Source organism: Geosmithia morbida (genome assembly GCF_012550715.1).
Source record: "Geosmithia morbida isolate 1262 chromosome Unknown scaffold_4, whole genome shotgun sequence".
Classification (NCBI taxonomy): domain Eukaryota; kingdom Fungi; phylum Ascomycota; class Sordariomycetes; order Hypocreales; family Bionectriaceae; genus Geosmithia; species Geosmithia morbida.
In genome coordinates, this window is record NW_023336191.1 from 897,141 (window position 1) to 918,933 (window position 21,793).

General features: G+C 54.0%; 7 protein-coding genes across 7 annotated transcripts in view; 3 read left to right on the forward strand and 4 right to left on the reverse strand.

The window, feature by feature from the left end:
* Positions 1 to 143: 143 nt before the first annotated feature.
* GMORB2_5758 (Transcription factor RfeD) lies at positions 144 to 1,811 on the reverse strand (the record flags this gene model as incomplete). The annotated part of the gene is made up of 4 exons (XM_035467728.1): positions 144 to 590; positions 660 to 1,115; positions 1,230 to 1,610; positions 1,692 to 1,811. The coding sequence occupies 4 exons, from the start codon at positions 1,809 to 1,811 to the stop codon at positions 144 to 146; spliced, it is 1,404 nt and encodes a 467-aa protein (XP_035322694.1).
* A 4,255-nt stretch (positions 1,812 to 6,066) lies between these two features.
* Positions 6,067 to 7,533, forward strand: GMORB2_5759 (L-ascorbate metabolism protein UlaG, beta-lactamase superfamily; the record flags this gene model as incomplete). Its single annotated transcript, XM_035467729.1, has 1 exon — positions 6,067 to 7,533. One exon carries the CDS (start codon positions 6,067 to 6,069, stop codon positions 7,531 to 7,533), a length of 1,467 nt encoding a protein of 488 aa, XP_035322695.1.
* Positions 7,534 to 7,936: 403 nt separating this feature from the next.
* On the reverse strand, positions 7,937 to 9,012 carry GMORB2_5760 (Pfam:efhand; the record flags this gene model as incomplete). Its single annotated transcript, XM_035467730.1, has 4 exons — positions 7,937 to 8,400; positions 8,496 to 8,603; positions 8,654 to 8,754; positions 8,972 to 9,012. 4 exons carry the CDS (start codon positions 9,010 to 9,012, stop codon positions 7,937 to 7,939), a joined length of 714 nt encoding a protein of 237 aa, XP_035322696.1.
* Positions 9,013 to 10,613: 1,601 nt separating this feature from the next.
* Positions 10,614 to 11,293, forward strand: GMORB2_5761 (glutathione-specific gamma-glutamylcyclotransferase; the record flags this gene model as incomplete). Its single annotated transcript, XM_035467731.1, has 2 exons — positions 10,614 to 10,629; positions 10,713 to 11,293. 2 exons carry the CDS (start codon positions 10,614 to 10,616, stop codon positions 11,291 to 11,293), a joined length of 597 nt encoding a protein of 198 aa, XP_035322697.1.
* Positions 11,294 to 11,793: 500 nt separating this feature from the next.
* On the reverse strand, positions 11,794 to 12,803 carry GMORB2_5762 (glycine-rich RNA-binding protein; the record flags this gene model as incomplete). Its single annotated transcript, XM_035467732.1, has 5 exons — positions 11,794 to 11,906; positions 12,003 to 12,217; positions 12,294 to 12,400; positions 12,668 to 12,738; positions 12,782 to 12,803. The coding sequence occupies 5 exons, from the start codon at positions 12,801 to 12,803 to the stop codon at positions 11,794 to 11,796; spliced, it is 528 nt and encodes a 175-aa protein (XP_035322698.1).
* Positions 12,804 to 19,346: 6,543 nt separating this feature from the next.
* On the reverse strand, positions 19,347 to 20,528 carry GMORB2_5763 (citrate lyase subunit beta-like protein; the record flags this gene model as incomplete). Its single annotated transcript, XM_035467733.1, has 2 exons — positions 19,347 to 20,269; positions 20,483 to 20,528. 2 exons carry the CDS (start codon positions 20,526 to 20,528, stop codon positions 19,347 to 19,349), a joined length of 969 nt encoding a protein of 322 aa, XP_035322699.1.
* Positions 20,529 to 21,059: 531 nt separating this feature from the next.
* The window catches only part of GMORB2_5764 (Eukaryotic protein of unknown function (DUF846)), a gene marked incomplete at both ends in the record, with an annotated part of 1,085 nt that continues 351 nt past the window's right edge, over positions 21,060 to 21,793 (forward strand). The window contains 3 exons of the mRNA XM_035467734.1: positions 21,060 to 21,168; positions 21,264 to 21,309; positions 21,459 to 21,742. Coding sequence (XP_035322700.1) covers positions 21,060 to 21,168; positions 21,264 to 21,309; positions 21,459 to 21,742 — 439 coding nt within the window. The remainder of the gene's footprint in view (positions 21,169 to 21,263; positions 21,310 to 21,458; positions 21,743 to 21,793) is intronic.

Sequence of the window (21,793 nt, forward strand, 5' to 3'; positions counted from 1 at the left end):
GTGGATGAGCCCAAATAATGAAGTGTGCGTCGAATAGAAACGAGGGACGTTCGTGTCAAGATAGAGAGAGAGAGAGAGAGGAAACGACAATGGCAAATCAAGAAGAAAGGCGAGAAAATGTTGTGGGTTCATGATGAAACCCTTCATCTAATGTCGAGCTGGAAAGGCTTGAACCGCCCGCCAATGGTGGCACAGCGGGGACACTTCCTTCTGGCTCCATGCTCTTGCATGAGGACGCCGACGCAGGCGTGGCACAGCCCGCAGATGCACTCGGTGCAGGCGTACGAGCTCTTGAGCCTGGATATGCCCCTGCAGGCGGCGCAGTATATCTGCGTGTCATGCGACGACGAGTAGCTGGGAGACGAGTCCGACAGGCCGTGGGGCACCATGTGGAAGCCCTCGCCGCCACCGCTGTCGCCGCTCTCGACAGAGGGGAAGGGGTCGATGGCGTCCTGGTTATACGATGGTGGGGTGAGTGCCTGCTGTAAGGGAGATGCCTGGTAGTGGTTTGTCTGGAGCTGGGGTTGGCTCGTTAGGGGTGGCAATGACGAGCGGGGGGCGGAGGCCTGGGACACGGGTGATTGAGGCATCTGGGAGTGTCGTCAGTACCGGCATCAGGCACGATGGTGTATAGTCGGGCATAATGAGAGAGCACTCACCGGAGTCCGATCCTCGTCTGGATCACCCGACATCGAAGCCGCCTTGCCAGCAGCCTCGACGAGATCCTCCCAGCGGGAGCCAAAATCGCCAGATGGTTCTGCCGAGTGCGGGCGGCCATCGATGCCTGGCCGACACTCGTCATTCTGGATACGGCGCAGCCACTCGGCTGCCGTTCCCCGCGAGTTCTTCTTTCTGTGCTGCTGGACTTCGCGCCCGCGCTTGGTCACTGATGCTTTACGTTGCCGGCTAGGGCCGAGGGGCCTTTGGAGAGGGGGGAGGGTGGAGGAGCGCCCGGGGGGTGAGTGGCCCAGGATAGAGGGGAGGATGTCTCGCGGGCGGTGGTGCGAGTTGCTCGTAGAGTACGGGTCACTTGTGATGTCACCCGTGGCGATGTTGATGGGGGGCAATTCTACCGATGACCTAGGGATGCGGTGGCCATTTGTCTCTGGATAGTCCTGCGAGAGTAGAGAGCGTTAGGAGGGTTGTCGTTGGATGGAAAATGGAGAGCGAGCCTGCTGGCCATGCGCCCACAACACGCAACTCAGCGATTGATTGCATGGGTGACGTACCACTTCGACGGACGCACTCTCCGACTTGACACCTCCTAGCTCGGCCAAGGCGGCAGCGGCGTTTGCGGCTCCCTGCAGGTGACCGACTTCGTCACGCCGAGGCGTTCCAGGGTTGCTCCTGTCATCCGGGTGGTACGACAGGCGGTCGTGAAGGTCTTGGGGTGAGGTCAGCAGTGTGCACAACTGAGCAGCTGAGTGGGCTCCGGTGAGAGGGCACTGACTTTTGGAATTGACAGCTGGACTCGATTCGAGCTTGCGGGTCTCAGACGGAGGGGTGTGAATCATGAGCAGGAAGCTCTCCTCGGTGGCTGGGAGTTTTGGGATGTAGTGCTCTGGATGGGCACGGCGGATGTGCTCTTGCATGGAGCGATACCTCTTTTCCTAAATTTTGGATATGCAGGCGTCAGTATTGGATTGGCCGCTCGCACTACTTTGCTGTCCGCGCCGAATCGAGTAGCTTACACCGAGACATCTTTTATGACAGTTAGAGCCATCCTGATTCTTCAGGGGGCAGACAACCTCGTCCTTGGAGTCGGAGATGGAAAAGGACGAGGTCAAGGCCGTCGACGTGCGAGGCGGCATGGTGCGTCAACGAGTAACAAAACCCCACCAAGACGCAGGTGACCGATTTGGCGGGGTGTCGCAGGCGTTGGAGATTAGAGGGTCCGGTCTACCTGTGAAAGGCGACGACAGCTGACGAAGGAGTGAGAGGGAGAGGAGAGAAGACGTGCGCTGTATTTAGAAGATGATATGGATAGCTTGACAGGTGATGATCATTGAAGGAGGATGGATGTGATCGAAGGGGTAAGAAAATAAAAATAAAAAGGGTAAAGAAAGCCGAAACAGGGCGAGCTGGGTAATGCAAAGCTCTAAAGCTCCAGAGTGGAGGGGGGTATATGTAGAAAGTTAAAAAGTACTCAAAGCTAGAGCAAGAACGGGCAGAAGCTTTTTTCCTCTTCTTTCCCCCTTCCCTTCTCCTCTTGTGAGATGGGCGAAGCTGAGGTATCTCGAGTGGCGTAAGGGTAGCAAGTAGGTCTATGGTTGTTGTGCTTGGGGGGTGTAATGGGAAGAGTGCTAGAGACGAGGGAAAAAATGACGGGATAAAAAAGTCTGAAGCTCGACAGCCGGGGGACGAACGCTTTATCCAAGTACCAACGGTTCTCGGCGGAGCTTGACAGGTTCTAAACGGACGGATGGGTAATGGAGGAGGGGACGCTTCACGAGGAGGGGTTAATGGTGATATAGCATGAGTGAAGATGAGCTGTAGATTGTAGAGCAGGGGAAAAGAGAGGGAAAACTTCAAGGGAGGAGAAAAGAGATGCGAGAGAGGTTAGCAGTAACAGTAGATGGAGAATGACGCAAAGCCGGGACAGGACTGGCGCAGATAGAGACTGCTGAACAGTGAGGGTAAATGGGAGCAACAGAAGTGAGGGAAAGAGAGAGGGAGAGGACCGGTACGAGTAGTAGCAGGGGCTTGTTGGTAATAGTAGCAGTACGGAGTAGCAGCAACAATACTACTCGTACTCCGTACATGTACGGCTGTAATAGTACCCTCGCACATAGGCGGCGGATGACATGACCGAGCGATTGGAGCCGAAGAGGAGACGGTCGGTGATCAGCCTGGGACTGTTGCCGACTGGCCAATGGTGAGCTTGGGAATGAAGCTCTGTCTGTCAAACCGACTGGGACCCATGACATTGACGAGCGTCGAACGAGCGTCGAAGGACTCGAACGAGGAGTCGTTTTTCGCTGGACCCATACCCCTGCCCGCCCTGCCGATGCTGCTACTGCTGCCGCCTAGCCTGCTGCTGCTGGCCTGCTGCTAGCCTGCTGCTGTTAGCTGCTGTTAGCTGCTGGGCCCTGGACCGGCCATGGATGGTCTCTCTTCCTTCTGGGGCCTTTCCCGGGGGCCTTTCCTGGGGGCCTTCTCTGGGCCCGCCCTCCTCCAGGCCTCTCCACTGATCGTGGGTGCATTTCAGAATGGGTACCGAGTAATACGTCGTAAGCAGCTATGAGCTACAATTATTATTCGCCTCCACCACCCCTGCCCATGGAGCTTCCGAAGCTGCTAAGACCCGGTCACTTGACTCAGGCAAAGGCCGCATCACCGAACCCGGAGGGCAGAATCTGGGTGTGCTGTGGCAGTGGCGGGCGGTTGGAATGCGACGGCGACGTTTTCAAAAGGTCGAGGAAATGACTCGGGAGAGTGGGTGGCCGCCCCAAGTTGGAGGGTGCTGCTGCTGCTTCTCTGGCTTCTCTGGCTTCTCTGGCCTACTCTCTTCTCTCCCTCTCTCTCTCTCTCTGTGTGTGTGTGTGTGTGTGTGTATGTCTGTCTGTCTCTGAGTGTGGAAATGAGTTCATCGGTCTCATCCTGTAGTGGTATAGAGGGAAAGCTTTCTGAACCCTGAGTCGTTGACTTGTTCGACAGCGGGGACGCACAGAAGACACGCCATTCCCAGCATGGTAAACTATGGATGGCGAGATGGGCGGGACTGCATGTTGGTTGGCGTCACAGCCCAGCCAGACATGGCAAGATGGTCACCACCATCCTCCACTTAAAGTTGACAATTGATTATGATCCGTCGTTGCGTTCTGTCCAATGACCGGACAGCCGGAGCAGAGAGGAGAGGCGAAGGAAGGTTCTGTTTGCGTGCAAGGGTGCTTGGGTGGTAATAGTGTTTGTTCACGAGCATGGAAGCACACTACTCCGGATCGCTTTTCTTTTCCTTCTTCTCTCCTCCTTGCTCTTCTCCTTCCCCTCTTTCTTTTTTCCGCCCTGTTATCTATTAGCGGGGAAGGTGCGAGGGCACCACCTTCCTTGTATATAAGCTACAGCTACCGAAGCTACGAGAAGCAATCGCGACCCTTTGCACTTGCCCACTGTCGTTGCTGCGCTGCTGCTGCACCTTCTTCATGGCCCTCAATCAGCTGCGTCTACTCACTACACCATTCAATAGTTGATTGCGTAAGTCTGTATGCCGCTCCTTTACGAGTACCGCTACCACCACCGCCACCACGGCACTGCCCTTCTCGCAGCACTGGCTGGATTGTTTTAACCCCCCAATGAATTACGAGCAATAATCACCACAGCTTGTGATTATTACTCGTGTACTACGACAGCTGCTGCTAATTCTTTAGCGCCACTCTCTATTCCTCTTCCATCCCCACCTCCCGCTTCCGTGCTTTTTTTTTTTCTCTACGAGAGATACTAATACTGCCAACAAATCTTTCCCTCACTCTGACGTTCTTCTTCTCCCTGATGTTCCGGACAGACAGTCAAGAAGGCCCATTCACCTCATGCAGGGCAGTATTATGTAACCCTTGACTCAGAAAGTAACGAGAACGTACAGATATACGGCCTATACGGCAAATGCAGCTCTCGTCCCGACAGCTCTCTGTCTCTTCTTCTCTCCAACAAGAGCCGACCACCAACCCCTACCTGCTCTCTTCTGCCAAGCCCACCCCTCCCTCCACCCTTACCCACTTTCCACGAGCAGGGCCTGTCCAGTGCCACGAGTAAAAGTGAGGGAGAGGGAGAGGGAGAAAGAGAGAGACAGGAAGCAAAGCGCCGCCGTTGACGGGCGAGCCGCCCTCCACCCATCCACCTTTTCCGGTCATACGAGCAACATTCGGCTCCTCCGAAATTTTCGAACCAAACGCCTTCCGGTATCTCTTCAACACCCTTAGGTTAGCGTGGCACGGGCCCGACAGAGGCAAAGGCTTTCTTTCTTTCCGGTTCGAGCAAAGCGAGAAGAAAATGAGAAAAAAAAAGTAGTTTGCCACACTCAAAACTTCCGAGCCGCCTCTTCTTCTTCTTTTTGTATCCTGTGTAGGGACCTTTCCCAGAGAATTCTCAGCCTCCTTCTGTGAACAACAAGACCCCTGGTGACTGGAGCTCTCTCTCTTTAGGTGGGCTCATCCAGGTAGAGCTCCTATGTGTATCTATTCCCTCAGATCAACCTTGAATATCTCTAGTCTCGGCACTTAATATGGGAAATCTTGACTGTCTTTTTTTTTTTTTTTTTTTTCAAGCCGTTTCTTTTCCTTTCCTCTGCGGCAATAATGTCCTCACATGGATTAATCACTCGTGATACTTGCTGATTTCATGCGCATTGAATTTGAATGTCCGTTCCCGTACGGGCCATGTCTTTCCTTCTTGTGGCAGGCGGTGGGGGATATGGGTGAGACATGTCACCGTGGTGCTAACACGCTTGACGTCTCAACCCCATCTTGAAGCTATCTGTACGAGAAGCTAAATAAATCTCTGTCTAGGAGCTTGCTGTTTTGTTCTCTTTCTTTTCTTCACCTCCTTCTTTTCTTTCATATGTCCTCTTCTTTTTTTGTCTGTTTTTCAGAGGACAAGAAGAAGAGGAAGAAAGGAGAAGACAAGAGATGCCAGTCTTCCCATCCATTTGGCCGTGTTCACCATGTACATGTCATACATGATCGTTTCCATCACGGCAATGATGCAACGGAGAGACAAGTGCAAGACAACGGGGCCGTCTGCGGTACCTCGAACCACTACATACCAAGCATGTACGGGCCGTCTGTCGTGTGCAGCACCGAAAGTCACCGGATCTTCTCTTTTCTGGGATGATCTTTTCTTCAGTCTATTTGCCGTCTTGTGCCATTGAGACTACCTATCTTGGTATCCCCCGAGCTTCCCTAGAACAGACGTCCATGTAATTGATATGATGTGAATATATACACACATATATATATACCGTTCGTCCCCACCCGACTGACAGGAACATGTCTAATCTCTACATACAAGAACATTAATATATATACATTCGTGCATATTTTCAGGGCAAAAGAAGAAGGGGATAAACACAAAATGGCAGTGTCAATAAAGCAGCTCAACCGCTCCTCCTCATTCCTCCTAACCTTTGAGCCCGTGGGCGCCGACGCGTTGCCCTTTGCCCAACCCTTTCGCATCCTCCTGGACCCAGAGTGCACCCAGGCGGAGAGCGACATACCGGCGCCCGACGCCATCATCCTCAGCCACGACACCTGCAGCGACGTGACGCTCCGCCGGCTGTCCACCGACGAGACCATCGTCCTGGCCGCGCCCCACGTTGCCAGGAAGATACGCTCGCGGGGCTACGTCGACGCCGAGAGGGTGCAGGACCTGACGCCGTGGGGACAGCAGCGGCTGGCGGCCCGCGACTCCTCCACGAGGCTGGCCGTCCGCTCCGTCCAGCCGGGTGGTGAGCCGGGCGAGATCACCGTCTCGCTCATCACGTCGGGCCTGAGGCGCGGCGGCGGCGGCAGCAGCAGCAGCAGCAGTAGCACCCGGACAGCCTTGGGCATCACGTACCGTCCGCCGAGACCGTTCTCGCCTCCTCCAATGCGCCACACCTGCCCGGCGATATTCAAGCCGCTGCCGCCCACGCCGCCCGTCACGCCGTCCAGCTGCTCGACCATCTCTCTCCCGTCCGTCGTGCGCAATCGCGTCCTGTCCGTCGTGTACGCCCCGCACGGTATCGAGTACTCGTCCGTACAGCCGTACGCGACGTCGCATCTCGTCTCGGAGGCTGCGCTGCCCCTGACGGCGCTGATCCACCCGTTCGATGACGTTGACCGTCCGATGCGGTGGGGGTGGGGCCGTGGCCGGGGCCGCGGCTGCCCGCGAAGTCTCGGCGTGGATACCGGGCTGCCGACGGCCGTGACCCTCGGCGCCAGGAGCTGGGTGAGGACTCAGGATGCCGCGTCCGTGAACATCAGGAATAAGAACGGCCGGAGGTGCTACGGCCCCGACGACGTGCGCCATACTATACGCTATGCTTCCGCCTACCCTGGCAGTAGCAGGAGAGGTAGTAGGAAGCCGTGCGTCGTGGACGATAGGCCGACCGAGGTGTTTGCCCTGGGTTGCGATGAAGAGGTGACCATGACGAATAAGGGCGTCTGGCGGGACACGGAGAAGCAGAGCGACAGAGGCCAGCCGTACGTGTGCCAGCCGTACGTGCTGAGTCAGGAGTTGGAGGACCAGGATGACCAAGACCTTCCATACGTGGAACAGCCATACGTGGAACGGCCGTACGTGGAACAGCCATGCGTGGAGCAGTCATACGTGGATCAGCCGTACGTGCTGAGCCAGGAGACGGAGCATCAGAGCTATCGGGTCCAGTCGCATATCTCGAGTAAGGAGACGGCGGTTGATAGTAGCGAGGATTGGTCGCTGCCGGCCTGGAGCAAGTACGAATTGGGAGATGTGCTGGCGGATATTGACATTGACTCGAAACCGTTCTCTGAGATGGATGGTATTTATAATTTTACTTGCTCCGAGGTATTGAGTGTCTAACACTCGCTTTCACTCTGAACGTTCCTCTGTTCAGCGTGGGTTGAGTCCGCACCATGGCAAGGGCGGGGACAGGGGCTTTATAGTAACAATGAAATGGATCCGACTGTAATATATGAGCAGTCGAAAAGAGGAAATCCTCCTATATATCGCCATCCAATTGAAACATTCATCTGTCATTTTCTGCTCCTCCTGTTTAGTGCTGCGCATGGTGCTGCGCTGCTATCTTTGAATCACGCCATGCTTGTTCTCCAAAATCGTACGGGGAATATCCGCCCTGTGGAAAGGTATGTGTCGGTGGTTGATGTGTTTGTTGTAATACATGTATATAAACGTCTAGATACGTAGGAGAGGCTTCGGTGATATGGCAGCCAAGGTTGACCGGTGTGTGGTGCGCCCTGGCCATCTACTTGAGCTGCTTGAGAATCTCGCTAAGGAAGTCCTCGAAGCTGAGGGTAATGTAACCGTCGCGGTCGTCGTCGTACTTTTTGAAGACATCAGTCATGCGCTTCAGAGAGATGCAGGCCTGGACGAAGAGGTCAAAGCTCATGACGCCCTCGTGGCGCTTGTCGTAGGTGCGAAAGAGGAGTTCTACAAACGGGGCGCTGAGGCGGTAGCGGAAGGCGACGAGGGCGTCGCTAAACTCCTCGAGGGAGATGTTGCCGCTGCGGTCAACGTCGAAGCGGTCAAAGAGGGTGCGCCACGATCCCAGGAAGGACCACAGGCCGCAGAACTCATCGAAGCCAATGGTGCCACTGCGGTCCGTGTCGAACATGCGAATCATCATGCGCACCGTCTGCGGGTCAAAGGCCGTCCAATCGCCATTGACCAAGGCTGTCGAGAGTTCGCGTTCGGATAGTTGGCCGCCGCCTATAGAGTGCGCACACACATGCCAAGTCAGAAAAATGAAAGCTCCGACGCAGGACAGCACGTCGTATATATCAGAGAGAGCGTCTGTGTCTTACCATCCTTATCAACGGCGCGGAAAAGGGGAAGGAGAGTAGGGTCGGCGGCTGAGCCGTCAGGTCCAGGGGTAGGAGGAGGACGAGAGGAGGCGGGCGGACGGGCCTGGACTGGAGGAGGGGGGTGGTGGGGGACGAGGGGAGGGGACGAGTATCCGTACCTCTGCGGGGAGGGCAGAGGGGGCGCCGGCTTCTCTTGTGGAGGAGGCGGAGGCGGGGCTGCGTAGGTTGCGTGGGTTGGAGGTGCTGAGGCACCGGTCCTCTATTGGGTGGGTTGTGATTAGTGGGCGATTCTGCGTGTCCAAAACGACGGAGATGATGAAGATATCACATGATGGGAAGACGGTTTGAGAAATAAAGAAGCTTACCTCTGGCTCAGCAAACCTGTGTCGTGGATCGTTAGTAGCTATCCTCTATCGCAACGAGGAGCGGGCGGGGCAGGCTCGACGAGGGAAGGGAGAAAAAAAAAAGTAACATACCTAGGGAGAGCGTCGGGATCTTGGGGCTGTCTGTACGCCATGATGGGCAGCGAATATATGTGTGTATGAAGAAATGCGACGGAGTGACCAAGTTACACCAAAGAGGGTCCGAAGGCTGGATCGCGCGACGAAGGAGAGGTTTGTTGATAGATGGGCGGGTTAGGCGGGGGGAGCGGAGGGTCTCTCTGTTTTCTCTCGTAGAGCGCGCAAGCGATGACTGGACACCACGGTGGTGGAAGAATCGAAGAGCCGTCTAGATGTATAAAAGCACGACTTTGAGAAGGAAAGGGTATCAAACGAGGAGCAAGCACAAAGAGAAAGGACAATCGCCCCAGACACTTGAGGGAGAAGGGGGACGTTTGAGATTGAAGAAGGAGGGGAGTTGCGCGCGCCAGACCAGGTTTAAGTGGCATTCCCGTTGGATGGACTCCGGATTACCTTGTGTGGGGTGGGGCAGGGTGCCTAGCGTTTGGAAGAGAGAGAGGACTGCAGTAGGGAGAAAGCGAAAGCGAGATGACGGAGGTAGATTGGAGTTGGATATGAGCAGCTATGAGTAGTATTATGTAGTGCTACTGTTTTAGTAGTGCTACTACGTAGGATTACTATCTACGGATATATCTGGGCAAAGATGACGATATATGTCAGTAGTAGTAATATCCTGTAAAGCTGGCTGTCCTGGTTGCCAAACATAGCATCACGAGCTGTTGGGACCGTAAATTATAGCGAGTACGAAGTATGTACCTGGCAAAAGGGCTGATGAAGAGAAGACCACGTCCTCGTTCACCTCCATCCTCCATGCTGCGCCCCTCGCCAAGGCCAAGACAGCGTGGAGATTATGGAGAGAAAGGTACTGGTATCTAGAGTATTCACGTTCCGTGATTAACACGAAGTCGCAGATAACACGAACATTCTAATGTTACCGAGAATCATCACGTCGGTGGTGAGTGGTATAGTATTACATATACGTTGCGTGTATTCTCCCAGAAGAGAGACTCCACTGTAAGCGCTCGTCTCGGACTGACAAGGGGAGGAAGGAGCTTTGACGCTGCACCTGCCTTTTGTCTATGTGCTATGGCGTCTCCGAGGGCCGGTAGCGGGGCAGGTACGACTCGCTGCGTTACTTCCCCACCACCACACCAGCTGACGAGCGTAGACAACATCGCCTACTTTTCCAGGACCCTTCCTGCCTCGTACATGATAATATCGGAGGCGTAGCGTCTCTGGATCTTTACTTTGATTTGTCCCTGGTCATTTTCTTTCCTTTTCTGTCTTTCTAGGTGCCAAGTTACATTTCCCGCTCTACTCCCCCCCCCCCCACACTCCCCCCCGCCATGGCCGCCGTAAGCCCGGCAGAGAATGATACCGAATTCTGGTTATTCGGTTACGGGTGAGGATGCTGTGGTTCAGATTCATCCGATGTGCCGACACTAACCACCATTACAGGAGCCTCATATGGAAGCCTCCGCCCCATTTCGGTATGAATGTATTGGACGCCCGCTGGAGAAAAGGCACTACGGGTTGACTCTTTATTCGACAGACAGGAGGATCCCCGGTTGGGTGACGGGTTATGTACGCCGGTTCTGGCAGGTTTGTAATCAACTTCTCCTATATTGTCCAGACAGCCGTACGTACTGACACAAACATGTCTCCCAGGCCAGGTATGATGAGATATTCCTTGTTACAATGTGATCGTCATGACGCCGGCTGATATCCTTCTTCTTGGAAACGTAAAAAAGTGAAGACCATCGTGGTACACCCGAGGCCCCCGGCCGGGTCGTCACCTTGATCGAGAGGTCGTACTGGGAGACACTCGTCGACCACCACGACTCAAGTCCCGAGCGTGTCTGGGGCGTCGCCTACCGCATCAAGCCCGAAAAGGTCCCCGAAGTAAAGGAGTACCTCGACATCCGCGAGATCAACGGTTACACGATCCACTACACGCCCTTCCACCCGGCCGGTGAGGGTGACGGCGAAGGCGGCTCTCCCATCAGGACCCTCGTCTACATCGGCACCCCGGACAATGAGCAGTTTGTGGGGCCCCAGGACCCCCAGGAGCTGGCCGAGCACATCTTCCGATGCGTCGGGCCCAGCGGACCTAACCCAGACTACCTTCTCAGTCTTGATGCAGCTCTCGAGGAACTCGACCCGGAGAGCGGCGACGTTCACATCCACGACCTCGCCGAGAGGGTCCGCGCCTTGCAAAGGAAGTCTGCTGCCACGACCATGGGGACATCTACGACCGGTGGCGACGGCTCCGACAAGGCCAGCACCCGGAAAGCGAACGTGATTAAGGATACTGAAGAGTTTGAAAAGGGTTCCTGACGATGAGGAAAGCCACGCAACATGGACGGACGCAACCGATGGTGGCCAACGGCCCAGTAGCCCACCGTCTTGCCGTCTCCCTGAGCCGAGGGGTTCCTTTCCAGGCCTGATCCTCCGCGAGTACTAGTACAATCCGAAAGGGTGAAATTCCTATACGCCCCATTTCGCTTCTGTTTCCATACTCTATACCGTCATGTCATCATGAAACCTGTCTTCCGGCGTGAATCTCCCTTTTCCTTTCCCCGTCTTTCTGTTGCAGGAAAAAATAAACCCAAAGGCAATTTGGATAGGCAATTTTATACTTTTTGCCATGTTTTGTTTCATTCCCAGCACCATGTTTCCCTACCATGCACCCTGTGCAGGCCAGCCCAACACCATCCACGAATTCACCAAGTGCCTCCACAATCCAGCTGCGTCGCCCTAAATCCGGAATGAAGAATGAAAGAAAAAAAATAAAGAAGTCGGCTTGGTGTCAAAGTTGAAGAGTATGGAGATGTGGCTCAGAAACCCCTGCCTCCCTGTGCGGGAGGAGCCTGCTGTGGCATAGCCGGAGGGATCTGCTGCTGGTTCGGATCGGGATAGGCGGAGAATTGGGCCGGGTGAGGGACGAAACCTATTTGTTGTTGACGATCAGCTTCTGATTCCTGTTATCTTGCGGCTGCCATATTTGGCATTGGCCCTGGCGGGGGTATATATATATATATATTACCCTGAGGAGGGGCCCCATATCCGGGCTGAGGAGCGTAGCCGCGGCCGTACGGTACGGGATAGGGAACGCCCATAGCGTAGCCGGGAACAGGGGCGGCGCCGTAAGGCATGGGAGCACCGTGGAAGCCGCCACCTCGGCCTCCGTATCCGCCACGACCACCTCCGCGGGGGCCGTTGTCGGAAGCCTTGTCGACGCGGATCACTCGTCCATCGAACCTTGGAATCGACAGGTCAGCTGTCACAGGTCCGGCCAGGCGGGAATAGAGGGCATGCAGGGGAGTGGCCGTCATACTCGATGTTGTTCATGGCAGCGATGGCCTGCTGGGCATCTGCCTCCTGTGTGTAGCGCACGAAGCCGAAGCCACGGCTACGTCCGGTATCGCGGTCCTTGACGACGACCTTTGTGGTAATATCAAGTCAGAACGGGATCTCTATCACGTCGTACCCGCAGCGGGGACAGAGGTGGGGATCGAGGTGGCAGTGCCAGAGGCAGGGAAGGGGCGGAAATGAACAATCGTGTGGTCAATTGGGTTCGCAGGGGTGTTGGTGGCGGAGGCGGCCGGGGTGCGGCTCGACGGCGGGGGGTTTTCCATCTCACGCATATGACGAGAGATGGGGGGGGGGACAAGGGGAATAGCATTCAGAGAGAGCAGGAGAAGAACGTACAGCTTCCTCGACAGGACCGAACTCCTCAAACTTGGTGCGGAGAACAGCCTCCTCGGTGTGCCAGGCAAGGCCTCTGGGAAACGTTGTCAGCATACGAGCGAGTGTGTATCGTACTATCCGAGGTCCGAAAAGTCATGACAGCTCTTAGTTCTCGAGGGGGAGGGGGGGGGGAGTGGTTCTGAAGCAAAGCTGGATTTATTATGTCAAGAGCTCGAAGAACAGAGGACCAAGCCGCAACAAGAGTAGCAGCAGCAGCAGTAGTAGTAGTAATAGTAGTAGCAGTAGTAGCAGTAGTAGCAGTAGTAGCAGTAGTAGTAGTAGTAGCAGTAGTAGTAGTAGTAGTAGTAGTAGTAGTAGTAGTAGTAATAGCAGTTGTAGCAGTTGTCGTTGTCGCTGTCGTTGTTGTTGTCGTTGCTGTTGTCGTGTTGTTGTAGCAAGCTACCTTGGTTGTAAGAGCACAAGATGGAGAGAAGCTTAGTTCAATGCTTGATAGCAGCAAGGTTTTCAGAGAAGATGGATAAATAAATAAAGGCCGTAAAACCGCAACAAGAACAATACGGCGGAAAGGACAGACTGTAAGGGGGGAGGAAACCGAGCCGATACGATTTCTTTTTTTATATCTTTTGATAGGATAAGAAGGAGGAAGAAGAGAAAGAGAAAGAGAAAAGGGAAAGTAAAAAAAAGAGAGAGAGAGAGAGAGAGAGAAAGTACAAGTAGTAATACTTAATACTGCTGCTACTAGAACAAGGACGAAACAGAAACGGGGGAAGACAGGGGTTAGTATGTATCCGTGCTAGGTGGTGTGGTGAAATGCTTGAGACAAGGAACGGGGTGTGTGTATATGTGTGTATGTGTGCGTGTGTGTGTGTGTGCGCGCGCGCGTGTACTGTCAACTTCTTTTTTTATTTTTTATTTTTATGAATCTTCTTTTGTTTTGGTTTTTATTCTAATATACGGTTTATTATTACTTGTTGGGGTAACGCCATTACACTTTTCTACGAGTACGATTAACGGAATTGGTTTAATGTACGAGAGAGAAAGGGGGGGGGGGGAGGTTGTGTGTATAGGTGTGAGTGAGTGTTGCTTTTTCGCCTTGGGGTCCGATCACGTACTTTGGGGGGGGGGTTTCGGGCGGGAGAGAGAGGGAGAAAAGAAAGGAAGAAAGAAATGGAAGCCAAGGTCACAACACCAACACCACGGTGACTTACTTGAGGTGGACATGGCTTGTCTTTGTTCAAAAGGTGCGTTGGCTGCCTCCCGGGTTTCCGCGTACGAGTATAAGGAGTATTGTATTACGGGCTAGCCGTTAGTACAAGAGTAGTCAGATCATACTACTCGTACCCGTGCATACATATAATATACGACATACGGTGGGTGGTGTAATACTGCTAGCGATACGTGCATGTACGACGAGTAATACAGGGCATACGGGTGCGTAGATATATATATATATACGATATTACCACATTGTACTCGTATGTATGAGCCACGAGCTATTCGTGCTAGTCGAGCAGCTTACCTGAGCTAGAACGAGCTACATACTTACATATACTTTTTAGCTCCAGGTACCGCATCTCGCCGCTGCTGCTTCGCTTCAGGAGCGAGGAGGGAGAGGAAGGGGAGAGGGGCGCAGTGGTGGAGTGGTGTTACACTTAGTAGGCAGTGCGTTTGTTAGTGTAGAATGGGTCGGAAGAGAGGGGGGGGGGGGAGGAGGGTTGGTTTGGTCTGGTCTGGGTTGTTGGATATAGAGGTACTCGTAATGTACGGAGCATCATCATCATCATCGTTACTACTCGTAGAGGAGGAGACGGCTAGTTCGTCTCTTAGCTATCGATGATGAGAGTATTACTGGTCGTGAATGAGACAAAGACTTGCCATCATGATATTGACGGTCAGGTTTGTTGAGGGGAGCTGTGGTATGTAGGTAGTATCAATATATAAAGTCGGATCATGTACTCGTATACATGTATCGTTGGTCTGAGCCGTACAACCTCGTCCGCCTTCTTCTCATATTCACCCACCCGCCTCCTTCGGGAAGGGAAGGAGGAGAAGGAGAAAAGGGGGCCTGGGCTAAAGCAGACTACTCCGTAGAGACTATGACGGGGGTGATATTTCTGTCACTGCAAGAATGTACATCTGCTAGTAGTATTATCTGCAAGTAATACATACTCGTGAAGTTTGCAACTACAGGTTTTTATTGATAAAAAAAAACGATGTGAATCTCCCGGGTCTAGAACTATTACTCCGTATCCTAGACTGAAATAGAACAGTGAAAAAAGAAGAAAAGAAAAGGAAGGGGGAAAAAAAGTCTCAGGCTGCTCTCATGTTTTGCTCTGATACAACGGACACATCCCCACGTAGTAAGACTCGACATGTTTCGATTGTTATTAATAGGTCTTTTTTTTTTGAAAAAAAAAAAAAAAAGTTGTCCCTTACGAATACTAATACAGTCTGTCTACTTGATGTTGTTGTTGTTGTTTTTCTCTCTTGCTATTTACAAACTCGATACGAATTTTATATTTTTAATCTACAGAGTAGGCCTAATGGCTGATGCCCGCCTGGCCGTACATGGGTTGCAACGTACACAGCCTCAAGTACATGGGGGGAGGGGTGACGAATGTCAACAACTGAGCTTGTCACGCTCTCTTTTTTTCTTCTTCTCGGAAAAGCGTCGCCGCTTTCACCGCTGAGGGAAAACGTACGAGTCCAGACAGGTTAGGTACAGCTCAAGTACGGATAGCTTTTTTTCAATCATTACATTCTTACCCATAGAACCTGTCCCTGTCCTGAGCGTCCAACTATCCACTGTCCCACTGTCCACTGTCCACTGTCTACTGTCACGTCACCCGCTACTCGTACCCAGAGGCCCCCTTTCAGGGATCCTCCAGATCCCGATAAACAGCACTGCCACACTTTTCTCAGATCCCAATTCCCGATTGACCTGCAGCTGCCTGAGCCTACCCTCCTCTGCCTCCTCTTCATCCTTTCTCCCCCCTTCGCGCCCTCCCCCCGAGTGAGCGTCCCGCTCCCTCTCCCTCTCCCGCTCCCTCCCCCTCTCCCTCTCTCTCTGCTCTTCCCCTCTTTATCTCGGAGCTCTCTGCCCTCTCTCATGCACATGTACACAGGTATGTATCCAGCACATGTATCTTACAGGTCGGGTCCTGCGGCCTGCTGAAAAGGACAGATTTTCTGACGATCCTCCTTGCTACTCACGTTTCATCGTCTCAGTCCATCATTATTATCCTTACTTCCTCCAACGGCTGTCTTCTCACCAATCAGTCTCACGACGGACGAAGTCTTACGACTCTCACCAGTCCTCCCCTCTCCCCTCCTCTCCCCTTCCCTCCCATCCCCCCTCTCCCCTCTCCCTCTCCCTCTCCCTCTCATCACTCGACTTTTGACGAGGCCAATCGTTAATGATACCAGGCCATGCTAACAACTTACCTGTAAAGATGCTGATCAACCCACTCACCCACTCAACAATCCCCGACAGCCCGAAGCACCAGATACACATTACCTGTACTCATAGGCACATGTAAAAGTGAGATACCCTTGCCCTCGCAGCCCTCTCTCTGCGCGTCTCATTCAAATCCACGTGCCTGCATGTGGTCTGTAGAATTTACTCATCACAGATCATGCGCCCGTGTTACACATGACTGCCACGGAGCATTTATTACTTACTTCTGCTGCTATCGCTCAGCACCGTCCATCCATGCGCTGATTCGCTCGACGACTAGCACCCTTTTCTCATACGGCCATCATACGGACGCCCGACGCACCCCCTACTCGTGCACATCTACGAGTAATGAATGCATGCACTGTCATCATGTACTCGACTATGACGAGCTACATGTAGAGAAGACGACCATCTATCGTGACAAGAGCATAACAAGGCCCATCATTACGTGACCGTTACGAAGCGCAGCCGGGAAGGATCCAAAGGTCCGAAGGAGGGAAAAAAGGCCAAGACTTAATATGGCCCCCAAGCAGCAGGGCCACATGTAACCTTATTTTTTCCTTCCTTGACAAGCTAAAACTCGAGCCCCCCCCCCCCAAGAAATTCCACCAGGATTGTGGGCTCATCCTCACTAATAGACTACGTTAATATATAATATCACTCCGTACATACTACGGGTTATAGATTATATCGTATTGTCAATATACGGTATATATTAAATATTGCAGCTTGACCCCTCCCCGCCCCGGGCTGACTAGTTTCTCCTGTCCCGCCGGCGCGGCTCTACAAGTTGCAGGAACAAACCCAACACCAGAGCACGGGGGGGTGTGTAGGTTACGAGGGGGGGTGAGGGGGGGTGGCTCTGTCTCTGCTAGTATCGTCCATGTGCTTCATCTGCCCTTTTCGTCAACCTCTGCCAAGACTGGAGCTGACCCTGAAAGATGGGAGATCCATCTTCTCACCAGCTGCGCACACTTGCCTACCACATACGAGAGTAGTATACGGATAAGTACGAGTATACCCGTTCTCGTACCAGTATTGTCAGGTAACAGATCATTACAGCGGTACGCGAGACATTCTGCCGTAGACACCGCACCTGCCGTACGTAGATCATCACCTTGCCCTGGGTAGCTACTTCCTCGCCTGGCGGGACCCCTTCCCCCCCCCCCCCCCCCCCCCCCCCCCCCCCCCCCCTTTCTCTCTCTCTCTTTCGGGGTTTTGTCTTTGTTTCGGGGAGATGTGATTGGCGTGCGTGGACTGGACACACAATATCCTCGACACTTGCCTTCCTCTCTCTTTCTCTCTCTCTCTCCTTTTCTGACCGGGGGGGGGGATGTGAGCCATGTATAGACTGCCGCACAGTCCGTTGGGCACGAACATCCCCGGCAAGCCAGATCGGCATATCACCACTCCCGCGCTTTTACAGAGAACAAGAACGATCAACGGACTTCTGCACTATCGGGCCGCTCGAGCGATAACATGGGAGATCCCGGCGAGAGCCATGGCCATAGGGACTTTGTTCTCTCTTGGCTGTCAGAGATGCACGCCGACCACCATCAGCCTGAGCGCCCTGGCCAGGGGGAGCAGCACAGCCTCGGTGTAGATCACGGTCACACCAGTGGCAGTCACGGAGCAGACCACGTTTCCCAGGACGGCCATGACGAAATCTCACCCTGCCAAAGATATCCACCCAACTCATACGAGTACAGCGACCTAGCATCTTCTCTGGGCGTGCCGGTGCCAGCCGCCGCCGAAACGCACAGCATACGTCGTTGTCGGGAAGCCTACGGGGCAACCGGCCCCCACGTCTCAGCAGAGGGCATCTACGAGCGGAGGCCCCGGAGGAAGACGAGGTTTGATAGATGCGACGTGAAGTCGAGGGAGAGTAGAGGGAAGCATCGAGAAGGCCGGATCGACGGCAGAGTGCCGCTCAGGCCGACGGAGCGGGTCATGAGGAACTTCTCTTCTGCTGCCGTCCCCAGCAACGGGATTTTGGTGAGCATGCCCGCCCGAGATGTCGAGGCCGCCATCTGCTAAGCATCATTCATGCTCAGTTAAAACCAAATCTCACTACCGGTCTCTTCCGAAACGGGCGAACTTCCAACGGGCGACAGAGTAAGCTACCCCTCGTGTGTTGCTATCCGACCTACCGAGTTGACTCTTGTCAGTAGAAGATCTCGCCTTTGACGATATGCTGTTCATGAACCGAGACGGTGCGAATGACGGCAGGAGGCGACACCAGAGGCTACGACGAAAGGTTCGCAGACAGGATAATGATGCTTGGCAATATCCCTTGTCCACCAACAGCCGACGCACGGCGCTGAGGAGGTACTCGCACGGCACAGCTCCCTCGCGGACCAGTAGCTCACGAGTTCACGGCAGGTCGGATGGGAACAGCCAGTTGGGTGAGTTTTGGTTCAAGCCCCACAATCCAGAGTATACCCTGAGAGTGTTGCTCGACACGGGCACGCTGGGTCACTCTGCTGCTCTGCTGCAGCACGAGAACAATCCTGCAGACGCAATACGGAACTGCCAAGATGGCCCGAAACACTATGTTGACAGAGGTGTCATGGTCACCCCTGGGCTCACTCGAGTCTCCCGAAGCCCAATGATATCCCGACAGAGGATGGAAGTGCCAAGTTCAGCACCCAGGGTGGAAAATGTCCAACGTGACAGGGCCCGACGGCACACTGTAGCACCCGGTAACCATGCACAGTCCACTTACTCGTACATGCATCATAAGAGCCAGCGTTCCGGGAGTCAGAGTGACCCGTATACGCTCCCACCCCAACAAGCTCCAACGCCCGGGGTGCAGGCATACCAACGGAGCAGCGCAGTAGAGAAGGCTCGTCACCCTCCGAGAGAATCGATGTGGCAGTTTATCCGGAGGATAGAAGAAGAAGTGTTCGGAAGGAAGGCTGGCTGTGCCTCCCAGGAGGAGCTCGGCGATTGCATTGTAAACCGGCTGGACCCAGTCATCAGAACCCAAGAGGGTCATTCATCAGGGCCAGCCTGGCTACCATCTCCACCTCACCAAGGTCAGATGAAGCCTGTAGATGGCTATATAGACATGTCGAAGTTCTGGAGGCCTAATCACTTGATTTGATGGGGGGGACAAGTCTCCTTAGATTCAAAGTACATGCACACACACACACACCCTCCCCCCCCTCCTATTTTTGAAAAAAAAAAAAAAAAAAAAAAAAAAAAAAGACAAGGTCACTTTCACTCTGGCTCCTGCAAACTCCACTTGTCTCTGAGGCTCTGCACATCGAACCCACACTGCACAGCCTTGGCGACGATGGCATGAGCCTTCCCAACGACAGGCGCATCGATCATCTTTCCGTCGAGGGTCCACGCGCCCCTCCCGCGGCGGGAGGCCTTGCCGTCGGCGACGACAATCCTGACCGCCCACTCGACCTCTTCGGCGGCGGGAGCAAACAGGCGCTGCACCGTGGCGACCTGACCGGGGTGGATGCACTGCTTCCCGTTGAAGCCCATGCCCCTGCCACCCACGCACTCGTCCTCCAGCCTGCGCAGGCCGGCGTCGCCTCGGAAGTCGGTGCAGACCAGATCTATCGCGCTGGGGAGGCGGGCCGCGCGCGCGGCCGTGACGATGGCAGACCGCGCGTACAGGAACTCGGTCAGTGACGGTGTGCGCGTGATGGACAGGTCCAGGCTGAAGTCCTCGGCTGCGAATATGAGGCCGCTCAGGTACGGCGTCGAGCGGCAGATGGAGGGTAGGTCCATGACCGCCTTGGCCGACTCGATCAGGGCGATGATCCTGATGGGGTCTCTCCCGCCCTGCTCCCCTGCCGGAGAGGAAGCGCCGTGCCTCTCGGGACATACGTGGCGTAGGACGTCGGTGACAAAGGTCAGATCGGCGGCCGACTCGACCTTGGGGACTACCACTGCATCCAGGGAGGGTGCGGACGCCAGCGTTGTCAGGTCTTCTAGGGCGAAGGTGGTGGAGATGGCGTTGATACGGACGGCTAGTTCGCTTCGTGTAGACGATGATGATGATGATGATGATGATGAGGAGGAGGAGGAGGAGGAGGAGGAGGAGGAGGGGAGGGGTGAAGATGAAGAGAGGTGAGATTTCAGCTGGGCTCTGGCGATGGGCTTGAGATGGGGTGTCACTGAGTCTTCTAGGTCGTAGGTTATGTTGTCGGAGGGGATGGTTAGGGACTTTGTTAGCATCTTTTGGGATGATGCGGGGACTTGGGGGTATCGTCAGTCTTTTTCTCCCCATGATTTCTGTGCGTGTTTGTGTGTGTGTGCGTGCGTATGCATTGTTTCCTTCGTCTTCATCTCCTTCTCCTGCTTCTGTCGTGAGCTGGGGTAGGATGCAGGTGACGTACCGTATAGTAGTGAGCGGCGGAGGATGGATGCTGATTGAGCTGCCATGATGGATTACGGAGATACGGTATGTATGAATGAAGGAGATGGTGTTAGAGCCATTGAGTGATGGAGATACACGGTATGATAGAGTAGAATAAGATTGACGGCCTGAGTATCACTAGAAGAAGCAGGAGACGGTGATGATCATAGTTGAAGTTGTGAAGCTGTGAAGTCGGCTATCACATATGAGCTGCCGTGTTGGGGAAGTGACGATTGGCTCGGTTATTTTCAATACGTGTTTGTCAGTATTATGTATTAGCTACTCCGTACCGTAAAACACGGTGGCTTACCGTATCGGTGTGCGCTGCCCATTCTGCCACAGCATACCGCCTTTCAATGGCGACCACCGTTCCCTCCGTCCCCTTTCAAACAGCTACGTAGCTTGATTGATTACGACCAAGACGACAAGACAAGACGACCCTCCTCCCCTCCGCCGGCGCACGCGCATACATACCATATATACACGCACGCAACGGGACGGAACAGAACGAAATACCAGAATACGGCATCATACGACCGGGAGGGAGACTAGACATCATGGACGCCACGCAGCAGCAGGCGCAACAGCAGGCGCTTCCGGGTGCGCTGAGCTGGCGACTCAGTTCGCATCCCATCACGCTCTTGACGTTTCTAGGTTTCAGGATCTGTGCGTTCCCTCCCCATCTCCCTTGTTCCTACGGGGGAGGATGTTTATCTGGGAAACCTACCCGGCTGACTTCTTATATATCTATACAACAATAGCCAGCGTCGTCATCTACTTTCTCGGTCTGTGGGTGATAAAGAGCATGTAAGAGACTACCCTACCCTACTCTACCCTGCCCTGCCCTGCGCCGCACCGCGCGCGACGAAGATTGATCTTCAACAAGGGAGGCAATGCTTTTTTTTTTCTGGAGGGAGTGGAGAGGGACCAGCGCACTGACAGACACGATAACGCAGGATTATGATCTTCATCATCACCATACTCCTACTCGCCGCAGACTTTTACTACCTCAAGAACATTGCTGGACGACGCCTGGTAGGCCTCAGGTGGTGGAACGAGGTAGACCCTTCCTCCGGGGACTCCAAGTGGGTGTTTGAGAGCAGCGACCCAGCTACCAAGACGATAAACGCAACCGATAGCAGGTTCTTCTGGATGGCATTGTACGTCCAGCCTGTGCTCTGGTTCGTCATGGCCATCTTAGCCCTTGTGCGTCTGCAGTTTCTGTGGCTGCCCCTCGTCGGTATGCTTCAATCTCTCTCTTTTTTCTTTTTTTCTTTTTTTTTGAGGGGGG